A 25,889-nucleotide genomic window follows, 5' to 3' on the forward strand; every position below is an offset into this window, starting at 1 on the left:
GATTCCCTCCAATAACTTGCTCACTGGTCTATAGTTCCGTGGCTTGTCTTTACTGCCTTTTTTAAACAGTGGCACCATGTTTGCAAACCTCCAGTCTTCTGGCTGTGACTTACCTGTGACTATCGATGATACAAATATCTCAGCAAGAGGCCCAGCAGTCACTTCTCTAGCTTCCCACAGGGTTCTCGGGTACACCTGATCAGTTCCTGGGGATTTATCCACTTTTAACTGTTTCAAGACTTTCAGCACTTGCTCCTCTGTAATCTGGACATTTTGCAAGATGTCACCATCTATTTCCCTACAGGCTATATGATTAGATTAGATTACTTACAGTGTGGAAACAGGCCCTTCGGCCCAACAAGTCCACACCGACCCGCCGAAGCGCAACCCACCCATACCCCTACATTTACCCCTTACCTAACACTACGGGCAATTTAGCATGGCCAATTCACCTGACCCGCACATCTTTGGACTGTGGGAGGAAACCGGAGCACCCGGAGGAAACCCACGCAGACACGGGGAGAACGTGCAAACTCCACACAGTCAGTCGCCTGAGTCGGGAATTGAACCCGGGTCTCAGGCGCTGTGAGGCAACAGTGCTAACCACTGTGCCACCGTGCCATCTTCCATATCCTTTTCCAAAGTAAATACTGATGCAAAATATTAATTTAGTATTTTGTGGCTCCACACAAAGGCCGCCTTCCTGATCTTTGAGGGGCCCTATTCTCTCCCTAGTTACCCTTTTATCCTTAATATATTTGTAAAAACCCTTTGGATTCTCCTTTAATTCTATTTGCCAAAGCTACCTCATGTCCCCATTTTGTCCTTCTGATTTCCTTCTTAAGTATATTCCTACTTCCTTTATACTCTTTGAAGGATTCACTAGATCTATCCTGTCTATACCTGACATATGCTTCCTTCTTTTTCTTAACCAACCGTCGATTTCTTTAGTCATCCAGCATTCCCTATACCTACCAGCCTTCCCTTTCACCCTGACAGGAATATACTTTCTGTGGATTCTTATCTCATTTCTGAAGGCTTCCCACTTTCCAGCCGTCCATTTACCTGTGAATATCTGTCTCCAATGAGCTTTCGAAAGTTCTTGCCTAATATCGTCAAAATTGGCCTTTCTCCAATTTAGAACTTCAACTTTTAGATCTGGTCTATCCTTTCCCATCATTATTTTTAAAACAATAGAATTATGGTCGCTGGCCCCAAAGTGCTCCCCCACTGTCACCTCAGTCTCCTGCCCTGCCTTATTTCCCAAGAGTAGGTCAAGTTTTGCACCTTCTCCACTTTACATCCACATACTGAATCAGAAAATTGTCTTGTAGACGCTTGAGAAATTCCCCTCCATCTAAACCTTTAACACTATGGCAGTCCCAATCGATGTTTGGAAAGTTAAAATCCCCTACCATAGCTACCCTATTATTCTTACAGATAGCTGAGATCTCCTTACGAGTTTGTTTCTCAATTTCCCTCTGACTATTAGACGGTCAATAATATAATCCCAATAAGGTGATCATCCCTTTCTTATTTCTCAGTTCCACCCAAATAACTTCCCTGGATGTATTTCTAGGAATATCCTCCCTCAGCACAGCTGTAATGCTATCCCTTATCAAAAATGCCACTCCCCCTCCTCTTTTTGCCTCCCTTTCTATCCTTCCTGTAGCATTTGTATCCTGCAGCATTAAGCTGCCATTCCTGCCCATCTCTGAGCTGAAAATGTATTGCTGGTTAAAGCACAGCAGGTTAGGCAGCATCCAAGGAACAGGAAATTCGACGTTTCGGGCCAGAGCCCTTCATCAGAAAGTCGAATTTTCTTTTCCTTGGATGCTGCCTAACCTCCTGTGCTTTAACCAGCAACACATTTTCAGCTCTGATCTCCAGCATCTGCAGACCTCACTTTTTACTGTCCATCTCTGAGCCATATTTCAGTAATTGCAATGATATCCCAGTCCCATGTGCCTACCGTGCCCTGAGTTCATCTGCCTTCCCTGTTAGGCCTCTTGCATTGAAATAAAAGCAGTTTAATTTTTTACCCCTACTTTGTCCCTGCCTGCCCTGACTGTTTGACTCACTTCTGTTCTCAGCTGTACCCGTCTCAGATTGATCTCTTTCCTCACTATCTCCCTGGGTCCCCCCACCCCCACCCTACTAGTTTAAATCCTCCCAAGCAGTTCTAGCAAATTTCCCTGCCAGTATATTCGTCCCCTTCCAATCAAATTTGTGAGACATGATTTCCAATATACAAAGCCATGCAGACTATCCCTAATAAGCCTTTCCCTTTTGAAATGCATGTAGGTCCTGTCTCTCAGAATCCCTTCCAACAATTTGCCCATCATTGACATCAGGCTCCCTGGTCTCTGGTTCCATAGCTTTTCCATCCAGTCTTTCTGCCGTCACTAGCTTGTAGCACTGGGTGTAATCCAGATGTCACAACTCTTGAGGACCTCCTTTTTAAATTTCTGCCTAACTCTGTAATCTCCCTTCAGAATATCAACCTTTTCCATTCTTATATCATTGGTTCCAATGTGGACAATGACCTCCTGCTGGCCCCTCTCCCCCGTGAGAACATTCTGCACCCTCTCTGAGACATCGTTGACCCTGGCATCCGGGAAACAGCACACCATTCTGCTGGCAACAGATACGTCTGTCTGTACCTCTGACTACAGAATCCCCCTACACAGTTGATCTCTTGGAAGCTGATATATCCCTCGTTGCATTAGAACCAGTCTCAATACCAGAAACTTGGCTGTTCGTGCTACATTCCCCAGAGAATCCATCATCCTCTACATTTTCCAAAACCGCATACCTGTGGGAAATGGGTGTATACACAAAAGACTCCTGTCCTAGGAGCCGTCCCCTCTTAACCTTCCTGGAGTTTACCCATCTATGTGACTGTATCTGAGACTTTTCCCCCCTCCTATAACTGCCACCCATCACATACTGTTGCTGTTGCAAATTACTCGTCGCTTCTATCTGTCTCTCCAACCGATCCACTCGATCCGATAAGATTTGCATCCAACAGCATTTATGGCAGATATAATCCGCAGTAATCCTTAAACTCTCTTTAAACTCCCACATCTGACAAGAAGTACATATCACTGCAAAGGCCATTTTTGCTCCTTCACAATCTACAGACCCAGAAAATAAACCGTCTTATTCTCCTACAAACACTGCCCCAGGCTAAATCAATAGGTATGGCTTATATTTTAAGTTTAATCAAGAGATTTATCTCCAAGAGCATATAATCAAGAGAGAATCCACTATGCTTACTACTGCAGCCTTTCTCTTGGACAGACTTAAAACAACAATTAACTTATCTGATTCTGTGCTGTGAACTTCACCCAACAGTTCCTCCAAGATTAGTTGCGAATTTCACTTTTTGTTAATTTTCCCAGACGTACTCCGATGTCCAGTGATACATGAATTCAAACAGCAAAGGCAGTAACTGCAGTGTCTCTCCCCCTCTCCCCCTCTCCCCCTCTCCCCCCTCACCATGTGCTTCCTTTGTCTGTTCTTCTCCCTTTTAAACTGCTGTTGTTTTGACTTTTTTCCCCAAAGTTCCAAAACAATCCAACAGCATATAAAACAGTAATTGCTGCTCCTGGAATTTGAGGAAATCACCTCCAACACCTAAAATACCTCAAAAAAAAGGAGCAGCTCTTACAACCAGAAATTTTTCCCGTCCTCCATCTTGGATTACTTCTGAAGTTTAGGTACATTACTTGTCAACCTGCTTTGTATTCTGTCCCAGGCTAATATGTCCTTCCTAATGTGTGGTGCCCAGATATATACTCCAGCACTCCCAGTGTGGTCCGACCAGAGTTTTGAATAACTGCAACATAACTTCAGCATCCTTATACACCAGTCCTCAAGATATTCCTCAGCATTCCTTCAGCTGACTTGATTATTTTCTGCCTGAATGTGGCATTTTAAAGAACTGGGCACCTGAAACCCCACGTTTCTTTGGACATCCGTTGTATGTAATTTTATGGCATCGAGAAAGTACCCTGATCTATCCTTTTGGTCCAAGATGGATAACCTCGCACTTGCTTATTTTAAATCACATCTGCCATTCCTTTGCCCATTAACCTACTTTATAAATATCCCTTTAATTTTATACCATCATCTACATTATCGAGAATACCAGCTAACTTTCCAAGTGCCTCCGCAGCTTTCCTCTTTCTCCATTCAAATAATATTCAGCTCCTTGATTTTCTTTTCCTGCTGAAGTGCATAAACTTCATATTTTTCTATTATATTCCATCAGCCAAGTTTTTGCTCACTTATTCAATCTGTCTGGATCTGTGACTACAGGTTGTGTTTTTGTCAACATTTGCCTTCCTCACCTGTTTTGTGTAAAGCACAAAATTGGTGATTAGTACATTCACTCCTGTCAGTGAAGTTATTAATATATATTGTGGCCTCAGCATGATCCTTATGGCACTTCCCTAGTCTCAGTTTATCTGCCTGAAAATGCCCTTTATTCCAACTCTATCTTCTATCAGTTAGCTAGTCATCTTTATGCAAAAATATAACCTCCAACATCATGGGGTTCTTATCTTAGTTAGTAGTCTTATGAGAGATACCTTACCTTACCAAACACCTTTTGGAATTCACATTCACTGGCTCCTATTTATCTGTTCTACTTTGTACCACCTCAAGGAATTTTAATTCTTTCTCACTGGGGTATATCTTTGTATGAGCTATGATCTATTTTCTCTAACATCTACCTCTTCCCTCAATCTGCCTTTGCTATTAAACCCTTTTCCCAGTCAACTCCATTCAGCCAAGCCCTCCTTCCTGTGTAAATACACTGACTGAAGTTTAGCACATTTGCTCATGACTCAAGTTTCTCCCTCTCAAATTGAATACCAAATTCTATCATATTATTGTCACTGTACCCAAAGGGATATCTTACCCTGAGACCATTTATTAATCCTGCCTCATTACACATTATGTTCTGTGGGTCACACATTTGGTGTTGAATCTAAACATATTGTTTGTAGAAACTGTCCTGAGGAAAAATTCTCAGCATTTATTCTTGCCTACCTCGGCTGATTTGATTTATTAGTCATATGTACCAAGGTACACTAAAAAATATTGTGTTGTGTAAAGTCACCTATGATTGATATTCTGTTGTTTTTTTAAACATACCTTTATTTAATCTCCTAATTTATTCTGCTGTACTGTATAGCTACTGCTAAGAGGGCCTATAGACTAAACCAACCAGTGTCATCTTCCTCTTGTTATTTCTTACCTCCACCTATATGGATTCTACTTCATCTGAACGAAGGTCGTCTCTTCCTATTGTCCTTATTCCATCATGTACTAACAAGATTGGCCCATCACTCTTTCCTTCCTGTCCTTTGGAAAACCACCCTGAGTGTCTGTGAAAGCTCAATGGGCTGGTGCAGGAAAATGATGTTGAAGTAGAGAACCAGCACAGCCTCATTGATGGAGGAGAATGAAAGGACTGAATAGCTTACACCTTTTTCTTACGCTCTTGTGAAGGCAGAGCAATATATTTCTCAGCCAGGATGGAATAAGAAGGAACTTGAAGTTTGTCCGAACATTGTCCTTGTAGGTGATAGAGGTTACACGTTGTGAAGATTTTGGAGTTACATGAGATCACAGCAGCCTCCAGATCTGTGCTAGAAAGAGCTTATGAATGTTGCTGAATTGTCATTTCATTTTCATTATTCTTTTTTATTTTTAATTCATTTTTGGTTTGTTCCATGTTTTCTTTTCATTTAGATTTGGCTTGAACCTGCAAAACTTATTGTGAAACAAGTGCGAAGTAAGTGTTACTGTCTTTGATTTTGTTTTGCATCTTCCCTCACCCCTTCTCCCCAAAACTGTTGCCCTGTGCATTTTGACTTTGCTCATGCATTCTGTATTCTGACTTGAAAATGGCAGTGCTGATGAGGAAAATATATTTCAGTTAATGAAGGTGAAATCATCCTAATTTGAACCTAGTGACTAGTCACTGTCCAGTCTGCAGTGCACACATCCCTGCTTCTTGTTTCTCAACACCACCAGTTCAGTTTCTCACAGCATTGTGTGGTCTGCCTTCCTAGGAAAGGGAGCAACGCAGACAATGCATCTGTAAAAGGGTCAAGAGTGAAATACTGTGGGATTCACACAACTGTGTTATGTTTTGAATCTGCTTTATTCAGTGCAATTGTTTGGAACCTGACCACCTAATTGGTCCGGATCAGTCCTGCGGTGGTCTCACAAATCCCTGCATTCAGGGATTTAGTATTTTGTATGCTGACTGAAGGACATGTTGTAGAGTGGGACCTTGTGACCTGTTTGCTAACTCACTTGCAGCTTCAGGATGCATGAGGGTGGAAGAAAAAAAGCAAAAAATCTCCTAAAAGAAATTGAAGCATTCAAACTTTCCTGCTGGTGACATCTGAGCAATGATTGAGCAAACTGTACAAAATTTCAAAGCATAGCAACAATGAATTAATCACCCCTGAAAAATAGAAATACACTCTAACCTACTGAATTGAAAAGGTGGTTACAGTATATTTGGTGTGTATTGCTGTATAAATCTGCTAGAGTGATTGTTCCAGTTCGTCACCTCAACGTGGTTTCTCCATTACCAGTTTCAACAGTGAATCTGAAATCACTAGTTTCTTCTGCATTTTATAATGATACTACTGGATTCTGATATTGTGGGCATTTCTCAGCACCTGTCAGCAATAATTTTACTGAGCTGCTAGAAAGTGTAATCAAGTTTTGCTATTTTTGCATCAGATTGGAAACAGTTGCTTTCTAATGGGTCAGTACACTGACTGTAGCTCATTAGTCCTTGTAATTGGGCTTAAAATTATTTGCAGTTCACATTCTCTTCGCTTACAGCTTTCAACAGGCTTGTAGCGCTGGATACTCAATGACCTTTCTGGCTGTACTGGTGGGAGAGAAATCATTGATCCTTTTACGACCGACCAGTTTTTGTGCAGCTAGTGAAAATGCCCAGTGTTTGAATGAGTGTGACGTTTGTTTAGCCGGGTCCTACATAAAGGAGCTTTAAGCAGTTCCTCATGGCCTTGATCGACGGTATTAATTTGTCAAATGGTGGTGACCAATTAGGAACAATGTGATTGAAACCTCAAGATGGTGCATGTGGGTAATGGAGGAAATCTCTCGCTGGACTAATTGGAAGTGTTCTGACATTACAGCTGAGGCATATTGAGGGGAAGTAGAAGGGACCTGCATTCTGCTCATCACCTGATGCTAGATACTGATTGTGAATGCCCAAATTAGGCAGAGTTTTATTCTCACTGTGTGCAGAAATATGCAAATACGCAAAATAATTCCGCTTAGTGTGTTCACAGTGACATAGGATCTGTTCATAAGTGCTCCCAGTGACCTGACTCCCCGATCAGCTCTTGCAGTGTGGGAGATATAGAACATAGAACAATACAGCACAGAACAGGCCCTTTGGCCCACGATGTTGTGCCGAACATCTATCCTAGATTAAGCACCCATCCATGTACCTATCCAATTGCAGCTTAAAGGTCGCCAATGATTCTGACTCTACCACTCCCACGGGCAGCGCATTCCATGCCCCACCACTCTCTGGGTAAAGAACCCACCCTTCACCTTAAATTTATGTCCCCTTGGAACACTCTGTTGTACCCGGGGAAAAAGTTTCTGACTGTCTACTCTATCTATTCCTCTGATCATCTTATAACCCTCTATCAAGTCACCCCTCATCCTTCGCCGTTCCAACGAGAAAAGGCCGAGAACTCTCAACCTATCCTCGTACGACCTATTCTCCATTCCAGGCAACATCCTGGCAAATCTTCTCTGCACCCTCTCCAAAGCTTCCACATCTTTCCTAAAGTGAGGCGACCAGAACTGCACACAGTACTCCAAATGTGGCCTAACCAAAGTCCTGTACAGCTGCAACATCACTTCACGACTCTTGAATTCAATCCCTCTGCTAACGAACGCTAATACACCATAGGCCTTCTTACAAGCTCTATCCACCTGAGTGGCAACTTTCAAAGATCTATGTACATAGACCCCAAGATCCCTCTGTTCCTCCACCTGCCTAAGAACCCTACCGTTAACCCTGTATTCCGCATTCTTATTTGTTCTTCCAAAATGGACAACCTCACACTTGGCAGGGTTGAACTCCATCTGCCACTCCTCAGCCCAGCTCTGCATCATATCTAAGTCCCTTTGCAGCCGACAACAGCCCTCCTCAGTGTCCACAACTCCACCAATCTTCGTATCATCTGCAAATTTACTGACCCACCCTTCGACTCCCTCATCCAAGTCATTAATAAAAATTACAAACAGCAGAGGACCCAGAACTGACCCCTGCGGAACTCCACTTGTAACTGGGCTCCAGGCTGAATATTTACCATCTACCACCACTCTCTGACTTCGACCGGTTAGCCAATTTTCTATCCAATTGGCCAAATTTCCCTCTATCCCATGCCTCCTGACTTTCCGCATACGCCTACCATGGGGAACCTTATCAAATGCCTTACTAAAATCCATGTACACTACATCCACTGTTCTACCCTCATCCACATGCTTGGTCACCTCCTCAAAGAATTCAATAAGACTTGTAAGGCAAGACCTACCCTTCACAAATCCGTGCTGGCTGTCCCTAATCAAGCAGTGTCTTTCCAGATACTCATAAATCCTATCCCTCAGTACCCTTTCCATTACTTTGCCTACCACAGAAGTAAGACTAACTGGCCTGTAATTCCCGGGGTTATCCCTATTCCCTTTTTTGAACAGGGGCACAACATTCGCTACTCTCCAGTCCCCTGGTACCACCCCCGTTGACAGTGAAGATGAAAAGATCATTGCCAACGTTACTGCAATTTCCTCTCTTGCTTCCCACATAATCCTAGGATATATCCCGTCAGGCCCGGGGGACTTGTCTATCCTCAAGTTGTTCAAAATGTCCAACACATCTTCCTTCCTAACAAGTATCTCTTCTAGCTTACCAGTCCGTTTCACACTCTCCTCTTCAACAATACGGTCCCTCTCGTTCGTAAATACTGAAGAAAAGTACTCATTCAAGACCTCTCCTATCTCTTCCGACTCAATACACAATCTTCCACTACTGTCCTTGATCGGACCTACCCTCATTCTCGTCATTCTCATGTTTCTCACATACGCATAAAATGCCTTGGGGTTATCCTTGATCCTATCCACCAAGGATTTTTCATGCCCTCTCTTAGCTCTCCTGATCCCTTTCTTCAGGTCCCTTCTGGCTATCCTGTATCCCTCCACTGCTCTGTCTGAACCCTGTTTCCTCAACCTTATGCAAGCCTCCTTCTTCCTCTTTACTAGACATTCAACCTCCCTCGTCAACCAAGGCTCCCTCACACGACCATTTCTTTCCTGCCTGATAGGTACATACATATCAAGGACATGTCGTATCTGTTCCTTGAAAAAGTTCCACATTTCCACCACATCCTTTCCTGACAGCCTATGCTTCCAACTTATGCTCCTCAAATCCTGTCTTACAGCATTGTAATTTCCCTTCCCCCAATTGTAAAATCTACCCTGTTGTGCGCACCTATCTCTCTCCATAACAAATGTCCATATCATGTCCTTTTGTTCCATTCTAGCGTTTTGAAGACTCTCTTTTGAATCCAAGTGTGGGTACTGCCCTAGCTGCAGTTCAAGAATGATCCCTCATTCTTACCTCTGAATTCAAGGTGCCAGATGGATTCTGTTTAGAAAATTGCTTGAGTTTTGAGCTGTCCCATGTTAGATCAGAGAGCATAAATGTGTTCTTCCATTTTAGGGTAGTTTCTGGGTAGTTGATTATTCTTGTGTGAAATTAAATGAGACATAGGGATGTTTTGTCCCTTTTTTTGTTATGGATACTTTTGTATTCTGGATTATTTTGGCTTTCAAATCTGAATCATGTATCTGAGTGAAACTAAACTGCATATCTTTCTCTGGCCTTGTCCTGCGATCTGGGAAAACAAACAATGGATTCTGATTATCTCCTAAAGGTAATTTATCAATCTAACATTTAAAGTTCCATTTTTAATCTTTAGAAGAACAGGGTCCAGGCAAATCCAACCAAGTTGTCTTTGAAGAATGGTTAAAATCTTATGGTACCATCAGTTTAATCTGAGATATTTGTTACAAGTAAGTCCACTGTCTCATTGAAGTTTCTTTTTATCAAATATGGTCTGAGACGTTAATAACACAGCAGGTTGTTTAACATTGTAGGGCTTCACTATTAAATCTAATCCTGCCTACAATTTTCTTAGATACAAATGTAACCAATTATTGTGTGGGGGTGTGTGTGCGCGTGCATACATGTGTGTGAAAACTTCCATGAAACCGCCAACCTTGTCTTTACCAAGGATATAAACAATCATTACAACATTAATGTTGGGGCAAACTGGGACTAAATGCTCTTTACAGTGTAGTTGAGATTTAAAGTGATAAATTAGCAATATGTTAGATGAAAATAGATTTGTATTTCATGGAATCATGAGATTTAATGCAGTCAACTTGAACTGAATGTAGGTTCTCGTTATGGCCTTGCCTTTATTAAAAAGAATGCCTTCATTTAAAGGGAAATTTAAACCTCAGTTTTTGACTGTCTGATTCTTTGCAGGACCAAAGAACACAGTGTTCAGGCTCTCAGTCAAATTTTTCCCTCCTGATCCTGGCCAACTGCAGGAGGAGTACACAAGGTAATGAGTAGCACCTGACCTATTCAAATTGGTGATTTCTACAGTACTTTGCGATGCAGGTACCTGCTTGTCTTCTTTTCAGGGTGCAAGTGAAGTTGTATGTTCTCATTATAGTTTTTTCTTCAAAATCCCCCCCTACTGTCTTCGCAGTATTGATGTGGAGGTGCTGGTGTTGGACTGGGTTGGCCAAAGTCAAAAATCACATGACACCAGAGTATAGTCCAACGGGTTTATTTGAACATACTAGGTTTTGGAGCGTTTCTCCTTCATCAGGTGTTAGTGAGAGAGAAAGACCTTAGACACAAAATTTATAAGAAAAAGATCAAAGGGTCATATAGCTCATGCGAACGAATTAAGTTGTCTCAGGGCAGAGACTTGAAAGAAATTCTGGAATTTGCATATTAATCAAACGAAACCTGCACCTCCACTCTAACTGATTAAAGATTTAAGAGCCATCTTTTGTCTATTCAATTTGTTTGCATGAGTTGTGTGACCCTTTGATCTTTTCCTTATAAGTTCTGTGTCTAAGGTCTTCCTCTCTCACTAACACCTGATGAAGGGGCATCGCTCTGAAAGGTAGTGTTTTCAAATAAACCCGTTGGACTATGACTTGGTGTCTTGTTATTTTTGACTATCTCCAATAATATCCAATCGAAGGCCGGCAGTGATGAGCATTTAAATCAGATTGCTTTGCTCATTCTTTTCTTTATTTGCAATCTAGTTACAAAAGCAGACACCCAGGTTTGATTTTTGTTCAGCTTGACTCAGTGCAGCTGGTGAGATAATCAAAATAGACAAATCCCACTCCGATTAATGTTGCTTTTGGCAAGTAGCTTTTTATTGAATCCATATTTATCTCTCTATACACTGGCAGCTGGTCTTGTTCCATTCATGCATGCACACCTGCAATTTACTGCTCCTCAGGACTCTTCAAGGGAAGTCTGTGGTATTAAGGGGAAACTGATGTCATGTCTACGGAATTCAGTTTCAGAAAAGAGAGGTGGTGGATAAATGCTTTTCAGACCTGGAAGGTGGTTTGTAGTGGAGGTTACCAAGGCTCAGTTGTGGGTTTATTGCTCTTTTTGATTTTTTTTTTGAGTGCCCCAAAATCTAGGGTAAGGAGAAGCTTTTTAAATGATATGCAGCTTGGTTAGTTCGAAGATTGTGGTGATATTTAGATTTCAGGATGGTGAAATGGGCAAGGTAAGTCAGATGGAGTTCCAGTCAGAGAAGTATCAGATAATGCATTTAAGTGGACTAAAATGAGAAGATTGTAAACTGTAGACTTTTAAAATGTATCAATGGAAAGATAGGATAAATTGATACGTTGTCTTTAAAAAAAAGACCTGACCGATAAAGAAATGTACACCCTTCTAGGACTTTATTAGTGAAAGACCAGCCATCCAGTTAAATTCATCAACATTCTCAGTCTCCTCCACAACAAGATGTCAGTGGTGGTCCTCCCTAATGATAGCTTGGAGGTCAAGCAGGGATGTGTATCACCCCCCTTTTCCTCCAATTTCGTAGTCACCGTTCTTCTTGTTGTCAAGGACAAGCTTCTTGGTAACCTGGACATTGTCCACAGGATGGACAGAAAACATTTTAACTTCATTTGGTTGAAATCCCAGAAGAAAATAACACTGACCTTGCTTATGGAACTTCAGTATGTGGATGACAATGTAATTTCGGCTCTCTCAAGGGAATCTTCAAGCCTTGTTTAATGCCTTCGCGGAAGCACACCAAAGAATTAGTCTCAACCTCAGGAAGTTAGATCAGAGCGGTGCTGAAAAAGCACAGCAGGTCAGGCAGCATCCGAGGAGCAGGGAAGTTGATGTTTCGGGCAAAAGCCCTTCATCAGGAATAGAGACAGGGAGGGGGGAGGCTGAGGAGAAGGTAGCAAAGAGTACAGTAGGTGAATAGGGGTGATGATGGAGGTGATTGGTCAGAGAGGAGGGAGCGGAGGAAATTTGATTATGAAAGTACAATTCGTTGAGAATGTCCGTTAGCAAGAGACAGTACAGAAAAGGAACTAGGGAAAAGAATGCCAACGATTTCAAAGCCAAGGATTAATTCCCTCTCCTGGAAATACCTGCCAAATGTATGCTCGAAAGTGCAGCTCCGGGATTGGGCTTATCAACCAAGCAAGGATCCACGTAACCCATGATGGGTGTCCCAGAATTTCTGACGTGGACAATCATGCTCGTTAGTGAGTATTTGCTGATGCTGACAGTTATAGGACTTTAGAAGTCACTGGTTATGTTGTACCTGGAGTGATGCGGATAGTTTTGGACATAATCCTTCAGGAAGTATATTGAACGGGTTTACCTGAATGTTAACAGGGATGAGAGATTCCAGTTGTGAGAAGAGGTTGGGTAAATTAAAACTGTGCTCCTTAAAGCAGACAAGATCAAGAGTTGACCTAATAGAGTTTCTAGGATAGATTTTGATAAAGTGAATGGATTTAAGGTATCTTCTGTGGTGGATAGTTAGGGGTTATAGATAAATGTCATTGGTAAAAGATCAGGAGGGCAGAGAATACTACTGTGTTCTCTGGGATACTACCTGAAAACTGGATGTAATTTTATTCCATTATCTGAAAAAGGCAGGTTCTTGAGGATCACTAAGTTGTACAGTTTTGGAATGAGAAAAAAAGCTTTAAGACAGAACTTTTTCAAATACCTAGCATTTGCATGATGTGCTGTTAATTTAAATGATAACCTCCCAATCGATTGATCCCAAGTTGATTCTAAAGATCATTAGTAGCTATCTATGAGAAGTGACATAGCCCTATTTTCAGCTTCTCTGCATTGTCCTTACCGTGGTGTTGCAGAAATCATTTTGGTGAAGTAGCTCCTTCTACCCTATCTAGCTATTTATGTAACAGAATCATGACCGATGTAGTAGCTTACTGTAACTGGTGCAGAATCCTGGTGTTGTGGTAACGGAGGTTAACTTGAAACGTGTGCCATTCAGAAGCCATTTTAAAAGAAATAGTAAGGTTAGACTAGATTAATCTATCTACAGTATGGAAACAGGCCCTTTGGCCCAACAAGTCCACACCGACCCTCTGAAGAGCAACACACTCAGATCCAGTTCCCTACCCTATATTTACCTCTGACTAATGCACCTAACACTATGGGCAATTTAGCTTGGCCAATTCACCTGACCTGCAGATCTTTGGATTGTGGGAGGAAACCCACGCAGACACAGGGAAAATGTGCAAACTCCACACAGACAGTTTCCCAAAGTGGGAATCTAACCTGGGACCCTGGCGTTGTGAGGCAACAGTGCTAACCACCAGAGACTCTAATTTAATAAGCAAGTGGGCTGCATTTGCAAAGGAAACAGACCTATTGTTCATGCAAGGATTGCCATGATTTAAGGTGTCTGCTCACTATCTCCAGGGCAATTAGCGCAGACAGTAAAGGGATGGACCTATTGAGCATCTGCTATATTTCATGAACTTCTTTTTAAAAATGCCTGTTTTGTGGTGAATACCAGTTGCATGAGAAGCCATTGATATATACATCTCCTGCAGTGCAGTGACACTGTCCCTACATCTAGGCAAGAAATACTGCATTAGAGTTCCACCTGCTCCAACAGTTTGTCACAACACAACTGAACAGGTTGATTTAGAAATATCTGTAATGTGTTCATTTTTCTTTTCTAGGTACCTGTTTGCACTGCAGATTAAGAGGGACCTGACAGAAAACAAAATCATGTGTAGTGAGAATACGTCTGCTCTGCTCGTCTCTCACCTTTTGCAGTGTGAGTGTTGAAGCTAAACAAGACACTGCCACCTAGAGCATATCAGTGAAATGTATATGCGATAGAAGCACATTAAAGCAAGGGAGGTGTGCTCCCAGCTGACATTGCTGTTGTCTTCTGTGCAAATTGGAAATGACTAGTATCTAAACCCTACATTGATTGTAGCTAATGAGCCCTTTGAACCTCATTCTAAAGTACCATTTTGTAATAGCTCACCACAGCAATCTTGTCAATTTACTGCTTGTTTGTGAATTAGCGAGTGTTTTCAGTAACAGAATTTTTTGTTGACATCAGTAGAGAAGCCTATAGATCACCAAGGGAGAATTTTTGAATGTTAAATGCAAGTTTGAAACTCTGGGAAAGCTCTTCAGAGTTGCTGTCAATTTTTTACAGAAGGGAGGAGATAAAATTTGGTAGAATGGCATGTTAGTGCTTTGAAAGGGCCAAAAGAAGGAAATGCTAAAAATCGTAAAAACATAATTGCATTGATATTCAGATATTAAAGATCAGAGGGCTAGGAATTCTTTGTAACTCATCTCCTGACTCCCCACAGCCTGTCCACCATTCACAGGGCACAAGTCAGGAGTGTGATGGAATACTCTCCATTTGCCTGAATGTGTGGAGCTTGACAATATTCAGGTCAAAGCAACCCACTTGATTGACACCACATCCCCAAACATGTACCCTCTTCCCCCACCAAAACTCAGCAGCAGTTACCATCTGTAGGATGTACTGCAGAAATTTGCCAAGACTCCTTAGATAGCACCTTCCAAAACACATGTGTATGGCATGAGCTGCCAGAGGAAGTGGTGAAGACTGGTATAATCACAACATTTGGTAATATGAATAGGAAGGGTTTAGAGGGGTATCAATCCAAATGCTAGCAAATGGGGCTAGATTGATTTAGGATGTCTGGTCTACATCATAGGATCTGTTTCCATACTGTGCAACTCTATGACTCTATATGGTGCCTGAAACGCCAGTGCACAGGAGCTATACATTACTAGGTCTTTGACAGTCAGGTCAGTGAACAAGGAATGGTTGTTAGATAGTGAGAGAATGACTCCAGTAATCAAACCAATTCTGCCATTGCTTATTCCTACTTAATTCAATAGTGAATACTTTTGTGAGTTGCACATAATGGGACCTTCAACAAATAAGGTCAGAAATAGTATGGTGGTGGTATTTTTTATTTCTCCATTTAAATTTCATAAATTGCATTAAGTTTATAATCACAATATTGTAGGTTTGAGTAGATATATCCCTCTCACGTTGTTATCCTTATCCTGTACTCCTTTAGTGTACAGCACTAGTAGCTTATTGAATAACAGCATAACACTCCTTTAAGCAAACTTTGTTGTCTGTAATTTTGATTAAAAACAGAACTCACTTTCCACTACACAAGCATTCGCATTCAGAGAATTAAAAACCACCATTTCTGCACTTCCAGCAGGACCCCATCGTCAGACGTGTATTCCCTGCCCTTCCTTGTCAGCTTGCCTCAGGGACTGTTCCCACTGAGACACCTTGGTCCATTCCGTCTCCACTCTCAGCACTTCTTTGCATAGACCACCTTTTTCCTAGCTACTGATAATTTTAAAGTACAGTCGCCAGACTCTCTAAATGTTAAGATTAGATTCCCTACAGCATGGAAACAGGCCCTTCGGCCCAACTAGTCCACACCAGCCCTCCGAAGAGTAACCCACCCAGACTCACTTCTCTACATTTACCTCTGACTAATGCACCTAACACTATGGGCAATTTAGCTTGGCCAATTCGCTTGATCTGCACATCTTTGGATTGGGGGAGGAAACTGGAGCAACCAATGGAAATCTACGCAGGCCCAGGGAGAATGTGCAAACTCCACATAGTCAGTCACCTAAGGCCGGAATTGAATCTGGGTCCCTGGTGCTGTGAGGCAGCAGTGCTAACCACTGAGCCACCGTGCCGCCTAAACTTTGCTTTCTCTCCACTGATGCTGCCAGACCTGCTGAGTTCCTTCTGTAGTTTGTTTTTTTGTTTCAGATTTCCAGCATCAACAGTTGTTTGTTTTATTATAGATCTGATCATTTGCTACATCACTAAAACATGTCTTTCTCCTTTTGCTTTTTAGCTGAAATTGGAGATTATGATGAAACTCAGGATCTGGAGTACCTCAAGAGTAACACGCTGTTGCCAAACCAGAAAATATTGCAGGAAAAGATTATGGAATTCCACCGGCAAAACCTGTAAGTATTGTTTATTTGAACCAGCTCCTGGATCTTGGGTTTTGTTTGCAATAAAATAAAATCTGATATTGTGATCCTTTTCAGTCCAGCATTCTGTTGTGTGTTTTAGTGCAGCAGTTTTGCCTCTGTTTGGTGAAGATGGGTTTCCTTTGATGCACTGTTACTTTTTCATTTGTCCTCAGATATGTGACACAACTGTTGTATGTTGCTTCCTTCTCAAAGTTTTTTGTTTTAAGATTGGCAGGAGACATGAAACACACAACTCTGGGTCAAAGTTCAAATGCAACTTGTGTTTTGAGGTCTCTTCACATGCATAGGTATATCGATTCTTATTAATGAGGCAGTAAAAAGTTTGTGTTTGTCAGTGGCCTGTTGTTCCATCAGTGGCTTGTAGCAGGTTGTTTTTAATTGATGGAGGGAAAGCTTTTTTACTAACGGATCCAAGTATTAGCTTGTCTGTAACATTTTTTGAACCTGTAAGGGCAGGTCTTTTTTCAGATTAAAAACAATGACTGCAGATGCTGGAAACCAGATTCTGGATTCCAGTGGTGCTGGAAAAGCACAACAGTTCAGGCAACATTCGAAGAGCAGGAAAATTGACGTTTCGGGCAAAAGCCCTTCATCAGGAATACAGGCACTCTGCCTGTATTCCTGATGAAGGGCTTTTGCCCGAAATGTTGATTTTCCTGCTCCTTGGATGCTGCCTGATCTGCTGTGCTTTTCCAGCAGGTCTTTTTTCAGTCACACTGGTATAGGTATATTTTGGGAAAATAAAATGCTAGAACTTTATAATGCATAAATATATGATTGCAGGCTATAAGGTCAATAAGAATGATGGATTATATGCAGAGAGGAAGGTATAACTCCAGAAGCTGTGGTTGATGCTGGGGTACATCTGCAGCTTTTGAATTCCTTTCATTCTCTCCTGAAGTGTATACAGCTCCAACTCATCACTGAGTAGGTCATTTCAGAAAGGATTTATTCAATGCTCAGTTGGTTGTTTGAAAAGTAGGCTGGGCAGAGGGAGTGAAAATAAGACACAGTGAAACACCAGACTTGACATCTTCACATGTGCATTCCAGTGTATTAGAACATAGAATATTACAGCGCAGAACAGGTCCTTTGGCCCTTGATGCTGCGCCAACCTGTGGAACCAGTCTGAAGCCCATCTAACTTACACTACATTGTCATCCGTATGCCTATCCAATGACCATTCAAATGCCCTTAAAGTTGACACGTGTACAACTGTTGTATGGAAGTGCATTCCATGCCCCTATTACTGAGTAAAGAAACTACCTCTGACATCTGTCCTATATCTATCACTCCTCAACTTCAGCTATGCCTCATTGTGCTAGCCATCACCATCCTTGGAAAAAGACTCTCACTGTCCATCCAACCATCCCTCTGATTATCTTATATGTCTCAATTAAATGACCTCTCAACCTCCTTCTCTCTAACGAAAACAGCCTCAAGTCCCTCAACCTTTCCTCGTAAGACCTTCTCTCCATACCAGGCAACATCCTGGTAAATCTCCTCTGCACCCTTTCCAATGCTTCCACATCCTTCGTATAATGTGGTGACCAGAACTGCACGCAATACTCCAAATGTGGCTGCTCCATAGTTTTGTACAGCTGCAACGTGGCCTCATGGTTCTGAAAGTCAACCTCTCTACTCATAAAAGCTAACACACCATATGCCTTCTTAACAGCCCTATTAACCTGAGTAGCAAATTTGAGGAATGGTATGTACATGGATCCAGAGGTCTCTCTGCTCATCTACACTACAGGTGCACAATCCTTTTACCGAAATGTTCAGGACCAGCTGGTTTTTGAAATTCAGAGTTTTTCGAATTTTAGAATAAGTGACAGTTTCATGATGAAATTTTAAAAATCCTACCGAACAGCAGACTCACTGTGAGTAAAATGGGCCTTGAAACAGAATTGAGGCATGCCTGTGCTGGGCCATGCCCTCCCCGTCGCATTTGAATGACATGCATGGAGTGGGTGTCAACTTAGGTTAACTGTTTGCACACCAAACAACTTGTTAATGAGAAAATATTTCACAAAAATGCCTTCAGACATTGGAGCTTTTCAGATTTCAGATAAAAGTTGTCTACCTGTACCAAGAATCTTACCATTTGCCCAGTACTCAGCATTCCTGTTACTCCTTCCAAAGTGAATCATTTCAACTTTTCTGCATTGAACTCCATTTTCTAGCTCTCCACCCAGCCATGCACTTTATCTATGTTCCTCTTATATCCTACGACATCCTTCAGCGCTATCCACAACTATACCGACCTTAGTGTCTTCCGCACATTTCCTGCCCATCTTTCTACGCCCTCATCGAGATCCTTATGACAAACTAGAGTGAACCCAAGACAGATCCTTGCAGTACACCACTAGTAACTGAACTCCAGGATGAACATTTCCCATCAACCACTACCTGTTGTCTTTCAGCTAGCCAATTTCTGATCCAAACTGCTAAATCACCCTCAATCCCATGCCTCTGTATTTTGTGCAATAGCCTGCCATAGAGAACCTTATCAAACGCTTTACTGAAATCCATATAAACCAACAGTTTTATCCTCACCCACTGTTTAGTCACCTTCTCAAAGAACTCAATATGGTTTGTGAAGCGAGACCTCTCCTTCATGAAACCATGTTGACTATCTCCAATGAACTTATTCCTCTCTAGATGTTTATAAATCCCAACTCTTATAACCTTTTCCAATACTTTACCCACAACCGAAGTAAGGAAGGCTCACTGGTCTATAATTACCAGGATTGTCTCTACTCCCATTCTTGAACAAGGGAACAATATTTGCTATCCTCCCGTTTTCTGGTACAATTCCTGTAGACAATGACAACATAAAGATCAAAGCCAAAGGCTTGGCAATCTCGTCCCTGGTTTCCCTGAGAATCGTAGGATAAATCCCATCCAGCCCAGGGAATTTATCTATTTTCACATTTTCCAGAATTGTTAATACTACCTCCTTATGAACCTCAATCCCGTGTAACCTAGTAGACTATCTCATTATCCTAAAGACAATATTGTCAAGGAGAATAGTGATCAGGAAGCTGTCAGTCGTGGCATCTCTTCATTTATTTATCTTAAGGTTTGCTAGTTCAGCATCGATCAAGGTTTGGACCTTGGAATTTAATGTGACTGGGATCTCATTATTTAGTGATGGTGCTCAGGGCCATTAATGTGTTATATCATGGCAATTGACTTGAAAGTAGAAAATTTAGGTCTGCTGCTTGAGGAGATTTCTGAACTAAACTAGGCACCTCACCGCCAAAGTCTAGAATTTCATACAGAAATTTCAGAACTGTAAAAAAAATGCTTGCAAAGTGGAACGATTCCCCAAGGTTTGTTTAAGATTGTTGACAGAATATCCAGTAAAGAGATTTACTGTCCTACTGTAATGCTGTCATTTTGGGAATCACCACTTTTATGAAAAGAGAAAGGTTAATTGGAGAAAACAAATTGATGTAAGTTAGTCTCTCGAGTTGTTATGTCTAATCAGTTGTGAATTTGTGCATTAGAAGGATTGCTTGTCATAATGCAAATGTTTGGACCTGGCCAACATTGTATGTATTGTTCATGAGAAGCAGAACTTCTGAAAGGGATGCAATCTGCTATGGATAGTGTCTGGCCGCACTCAACACCTTACCATAATGTGAAGGCTGAGGTAGATAATGTAAATGGTATTAAATCTGCATCGACCTGATATGACATTTTGTAAGAAAAATGTCAAGTTTAAAAACTGACTCATTTGTAAAGCTTATGAAACAGATGAGTTACTTAATTATTGAGTCTTTGGGATAGTTGGTTTCATGATCATATTCTGACGTCCTGAGGTCTGCATAATTTACCTTTGCAATGTCCCTTGTGTATGAGACTTTCTTCTGATTTTCCAGGTCACCAGTTGCAACAGCCAGAGAGTTCACAAGCTGCTGTATATACACTGGAGCAAATTACTGTGTGCTGTATGTTTTTAAATCATGTTCTGTCTGTTTTCCAGAGGCCAGACTCCAGCTGAATCAGATTTCCAAGTATTAGAGATAGCACGGAAACTTGAGATGTATGGAATTCGGTTTCATCCAGCCTCTGACAGGGAAGGGACTAAAATCAATCTGGCGGTCGCCCACATGGGAGTTTTGGTGTTTCAGGTAGAGCTTTAAATTAACATACAGTTCATTGAGACATGTAGGAGTGCACACTCCAAGGAGACCATGTTTATTACACCTGCAATCTTGCTATGAGGTAAACAAAAAGTACTAACTGCGGCTCAGACTGATTCCCAAGATGGCAGGACTAACATATGAGGAAAGACTGGATTGCCTGGGCTTGTACTCACTGGAATTTAGAAGAATGAGAAGGAATCTCATACAAACATGCAAAATCCTGATGGCATAGCCATTCAGGACTACAATGAGGAACTTCTTCACTGAATTGTGAACCTGTGGAATCCGCTGTCACAGAAAGCTGTTGGGGCCAGTTCATTAGATTTTCTCAAGAGGGAGCTGGATGTGACTCTTAAGGCTAAAAGGATCAAGGGGCACAGAGATCAAACAGGAGTGAGATACTGAAATTGCATAATCAGTGATGATCATATGGAATGGTGGTGCAGGCTCAAAGGGCCGAATGGCCAACACCTGCACCTATTTTCTATGTTTTTGCTGCCTTCCTTTAAATGATCTTTTGAATCTTCTTTCATTAGGTTTTCTAATCTTCTGTATCACTCTTCCTGTGAATTTTTTCTACCGCTGGCTCTGAGCATTCTTGTACATTGCTCTAGAAATACCTTTTCACCATCTAAGAATATGTTTGAGTTTCACAGTTTCTTGCAGAGATTCCACTATTGGTGTGCAGTGATATCAGATAGCACTTTTTGCGTAGTTGATTCCTTTCAGTAGGAACAGGGGAGTCATCTAGAGTGCAGTGAAGAGTGGCATTGATGATGATATTTGCCCTTTGTCAGGCAGTTGGTATATGACATTGGAATAGCATGCATAATGATATTTTGATTCTTGAGTAACTGCCTCTGCAAGCTACACCATTAAATCCATACAGTCTTAAAGATTTAAATTCATGTCATTTTTATTTTCTGTCTTCCTCCTTTACAGGGCAATACAAAAATTAACACCTTCAACTGGGCAAAGATCCGGAAACTTAGTTTCAAGAGAAAAAGGTTCCTCATCAAGCTTCATCCAGAAGTCCATGTAAGTTTTGAGGCTTTGGGAAAAGTGTATTGTTTAGTGCATCTTTAAGATGAAAAGCTCCTGTGTTCATTGGTGAAAGTAATAGGAAATTTGAGAGGTGAGCAAAAGCTTAAAAATATAGATTTTGAAAGGTTTTTCCTAAGTTGCAGAGAGAAGTAAAGAGGGTCTTGAGAGGGAGTTTGAAAATTGAGGTTGCTGCAGACCATGAGCAAATGCCAGCCTCCTGAATGCACATGCTCACAGTATTTTTTAGGTAATTCACACTTCAGATACCTGCCGTTGCAGTTGTTCAGCTTCAGGTTATTGCATCTTTAAAATGCAGATATCCCATGTATAAAATGCATTCTATTACTGCATTCTGGTTTTCACAGACTCATAGAATCCCTACAGTGTGGAAGCAGGCCATTCAATCCATCGGGTCCACACTGACCCCCAAAGAACATCCCACCTAGACCCAGACCCAACCCCCACTCTATCCCTGTAACACTACAACCCTGCATTTCTCTTGGCTAATCCATGGAGCCTGCACATTCCTGGATACTGTCAGCAATTTAGCATGGCCACTTAACTTGCACATCTTTGGGCTAATGGAAAAAGCTAGAGCATTCAAAGGAAACCCACGCAGATACAGACGATTTGCAAACTCTACGTAATTGCCCTAGGGTGGAATTGATCTGGATTCCTGGTGCTGTGAGGCAGCAGTGCTAACCACTGAGCTACCATGCTGCCAAGATCATATTTAATGCAGATCATATTTTAACAGAACAGAACTTGTATGAATTGTGCTGATTCCATTTTCATTTTAGAGCAGTTAATGTGCATGTGCCAAGCAAAGCAATGTGACTGCTGATTCTCTGTCTGTTTTTTATTGAAATGCTGAACTGCTGTGGTTACTATCCTATCCTAACCGCTGCCCCTGCTCACTCACCCACCCATACTCTCCATAAATGAGCATTCAGGAGAGGGGTGGCGAGAGGGAAATGCTAAGTGTTAGGAGAGTGTGGCAAGTGGGAAGAAACTGGGGGTTTTGGGAAAGTGCAGCAAAGATTAGGAATGGAAGTTAAGCAGAAAGAGTGGTAAGTAAGAAAGAAAAGTAACTTAAGACTGATGGGTGATCTTATTAAGGTATTCAAAATTTTATGAGCAATTTTAAAGAGAGATATTGTTTCCACTAGTATATCAGTGTCTAGGCGTCACAATTTCAAGCTTCGTAGCAAGAGGGAAAGGAGTGAGATGAGGAGAAATGTCTGTACTCCGAATTGTTAGGATTTGGAACGTGCTACTTGGGAGAGTGGTGGAGGTGGACTCAGTAAGAGGTTCCAAAAGACAGCTGGATGTATATTTGTGAAAGGGATGAATTTTGAGCGCTATAGAGTTAGGACTGGAGAATGGCAGTAGCTGGGTAGCTCTTTCATGAGCCATTTTAAACATGATTTGTGATTCTGTGATTGCAGGATTCATACCAGGATACTTTGGAGTTCCTGCTGGCTGATCGTGACCTGTGTAAGATCTTCTGGAAGAACTGTGTTGAGTACCACAGCTTTTTCAGACTCATGGACCAACCCAAACCAAAGACCAAGCCAGTTCTATTCAGCAGGGGCTCCTCCTTCAGATACAGGTAGATGTTAATTACATTTAATTGGCATAAAGAAATGACCGTTTGCTGGGTTGCAGCTTAACTATTCATTTAACTATTTAAAAGTGAAAACTATTGGTCAATGTGCTGCTAACATATAATGGTATCAGGCAGGTTCTGCCACAATTCATATTTCGGTCACATTGAATCCTAAAATGTATGAAAAACCAATGGCAATCATTTGATGTAGCCCAGTGGTACAGTGGGATTGATGTAACCCTTACTTCAGAATGTGATTCTAACAAATAATGGCAACGTATAGACCGATCATGTTTTTGAGGCCATCAGTCTCTTCAAAATTGCTCAAGACCAGTTCAATTCTTTTGACATATCTTGGTTGCAAAATGGAAAAATTCTCTTAGTCCCTATTTCTGCAATACGGAAACGGGCCACTCAGCCAATCGAATTAATACTGACCTTCCGAAGGCCATCCCACCCACACCCACATCATACCCTATCCCTGTAACCCTGCATTACCCATGGCCAATCCATCTAGCCTGTACTTCCCTGGACACCGATGACAACTTAGCTTGGCCAATCCACCTAACCTGCACATCTTCGGATTGTGGAAGGAAAATGGAGCATCTGAAGGAAACCCACATAAACATGGGGCGAACGTACAAACTTCACACAGATAGTGGCCCGAGAGTAGAATCGAAGCCAGGATCCTGGCGCTGAGAGGCAGCAATGCTAACCACTGTGCCACCATGCTGCCCCTATGTGCACAATAAGACTCCATAGGTGGCAATGTGTTTAATTGCTGGGTAATAGTGATATTGGTTACAGGGGAGATATTGGCCTGAAAACAGGGAATGCCTTTTCTGAATAGCATTAGATGATTTCATCCCACCCATCTGAGAAGACAGATGAGTTGGTGTAAGTTTAACAGCTTATACAAGATATGCTATCTCTGCATCATGCAACATTCCATGAATACTGACAACGACAAACATTTAAGTGCATTAGCCAAATTAATTAGGACATTGTCGAGGTGACATTGGCCCAGTATAAAATAGCTGGCACTCAAATAGCAATTTTTTAGACCACACAAAGATGTTCTCCTGCAGTTAAAGTTACACTATTTTGATTCTGTAACTCTATTCTACACCTAATATATAACCTTGGAATTTGAGGACCATGCTTGAAGCAGAAAGTGTTACCAAATCATGTCATCAAAACTACTAAATTTAAATTTACTGGTTAATCAAAGCACGAAATACTGGCAATACTGAGCAGGTCAAGTAGCATCAGATGAAAGAGAAGCAGAATTGACCTTTGTTCAGAATAACCCTGCAAATGTTTGCTTTTCAAGCATGCATTTAATTCCCTTTTAAAGGTTAATGTTGAATTTGTTGTCACCCACCCTTTCAGTTAGAACACTGCAAGTTGCATTCATTCACAGCATAAAAATAGTTTCTCATCCTCTTCCCATCTCCTTACTCTTTGATAAATGTCTTAATCCTGACTGACCTTCCTAATTTCTCCCCATCTACTGTTCACATCAAAAGAGGCCTATTTTAAATAATTATCCAACAAGAAAGGAAGGGTCATTGATGCAGAACGTTTTCACTTGTTTTTCAAGAAAATTGATCCAATGGAACCAAAAAATGAGAGAAATTATTGTGAATGTTACATCTAAATATTGTATGCAGATTTCACAGGAACTTTCGTTGCTTTAATCTACAATGACGTTTTCTGTGTCAGGATCATAAGTACAGAACCTGGACACTCATAAGTCAGAAACTGTAAGAATTCTCACATTTGCCTTCAAATTTCCAGAACTATATGCTTCCATGGCATGTGTCTCACTCTGAATGTGATCTCTCCTAGCTGACTATGCGAAGCTTTTCGATTGCCTGCTATCAGCAGGCCCTTTTTCTGAATAGAAGTGTATGCATGATCACTGCTTTGTCACTCAAGTCACATCCTGGCCATTCATGGCAGTGTTTTCAACTATCAGGAGGTATGGTTAGTAAGTTTGAGGATGACCCCAAAATTGGAGGTGTAGTGGACAGTGGCGATAGTTACCTGAGAGTGCAGTGGGATCTTGATGAGATGGGCCAGTGAGCCTAGTAGTGGCAGATGGAGTTTAATTTAGAAAAATGTGAGGTGCAGCCATTTGGAAAGACAAATCAGGACATGACCTATACACTTAATGGTAATGTCCTAGGGAGTGTTGCTGAACAAAGAGACCTTGGAGTGCAGGTTCATAGCTCCTTGACAGTGGAGTGGCGGATAAATAGGATAGTGAAAAAGGCGTTTAGTATGCTTTCCTTTATTGTACAGAGTATTGAGTACAGGAGTTGAGAGGTCATGTTGTGGCTCT

At 41.5% G+C, this 25,889-nt stretch overlaps 1 protein-coding gene across 2 annotated transcripts in view; it reads left to right on the plus strand.

The window, feature by feature from the left end:
* Window positions 1–25,889, plus strand: part of farp2 (FERM, RhoGEF and pleckstrin domain protein 2) — a 193,049-nt gene that overhangs the window by 71,214 nt on the left and 95,946 nt on the right. For both annotated transcript variants that reach the window (XM_060835025.1, XM_060835026.1), the window contains exons 4-10: window positions 5,764–5,806; window positions 10,628–10,706; window positions 14,377–14,474; window positions 16,588–16,702; window positions 20,727–20,874; window positions 21,832–21,927; window positions 23,382–23,545. In XM_060835025.1, coding sequence (XP_060691008.1) covers window positions 5,764–5,806; window positions 10,628–10,706; window positions 14,377–14,474; window positions 16,588–16,702; window positions 20,727–20,874; window positions 21,832–21,927; window positions 23,382–23,545 — 743 coding nt within the window. The remainder of the gene's footprint in view (window positions 1–5,763; window positions 5,807–10,627; window positions 10,707–14,376; window positions 14,475–16,587; window positions 16,703–20,726; window positions 20,875–21,831; window positions 21,928–23,381; window positions 23,546–25,889) is intronic.

This window comes from Hemiscyllium ocellatum, chromosome 13, assembly GCF_020745735.1.
Source record: "Hemiscyllium ocellatum isolate sHemOce1 chromosome 13, sHemOce1.pat.X.cur, whole genome shotgun sequence".
NCBI lineage: Eukaryota > Metazoa > Chordata > Chondrichthyes > Orectolobiformes > Hemiscylliidae > Hemiscyllium > Hemiscyllium ocellatum.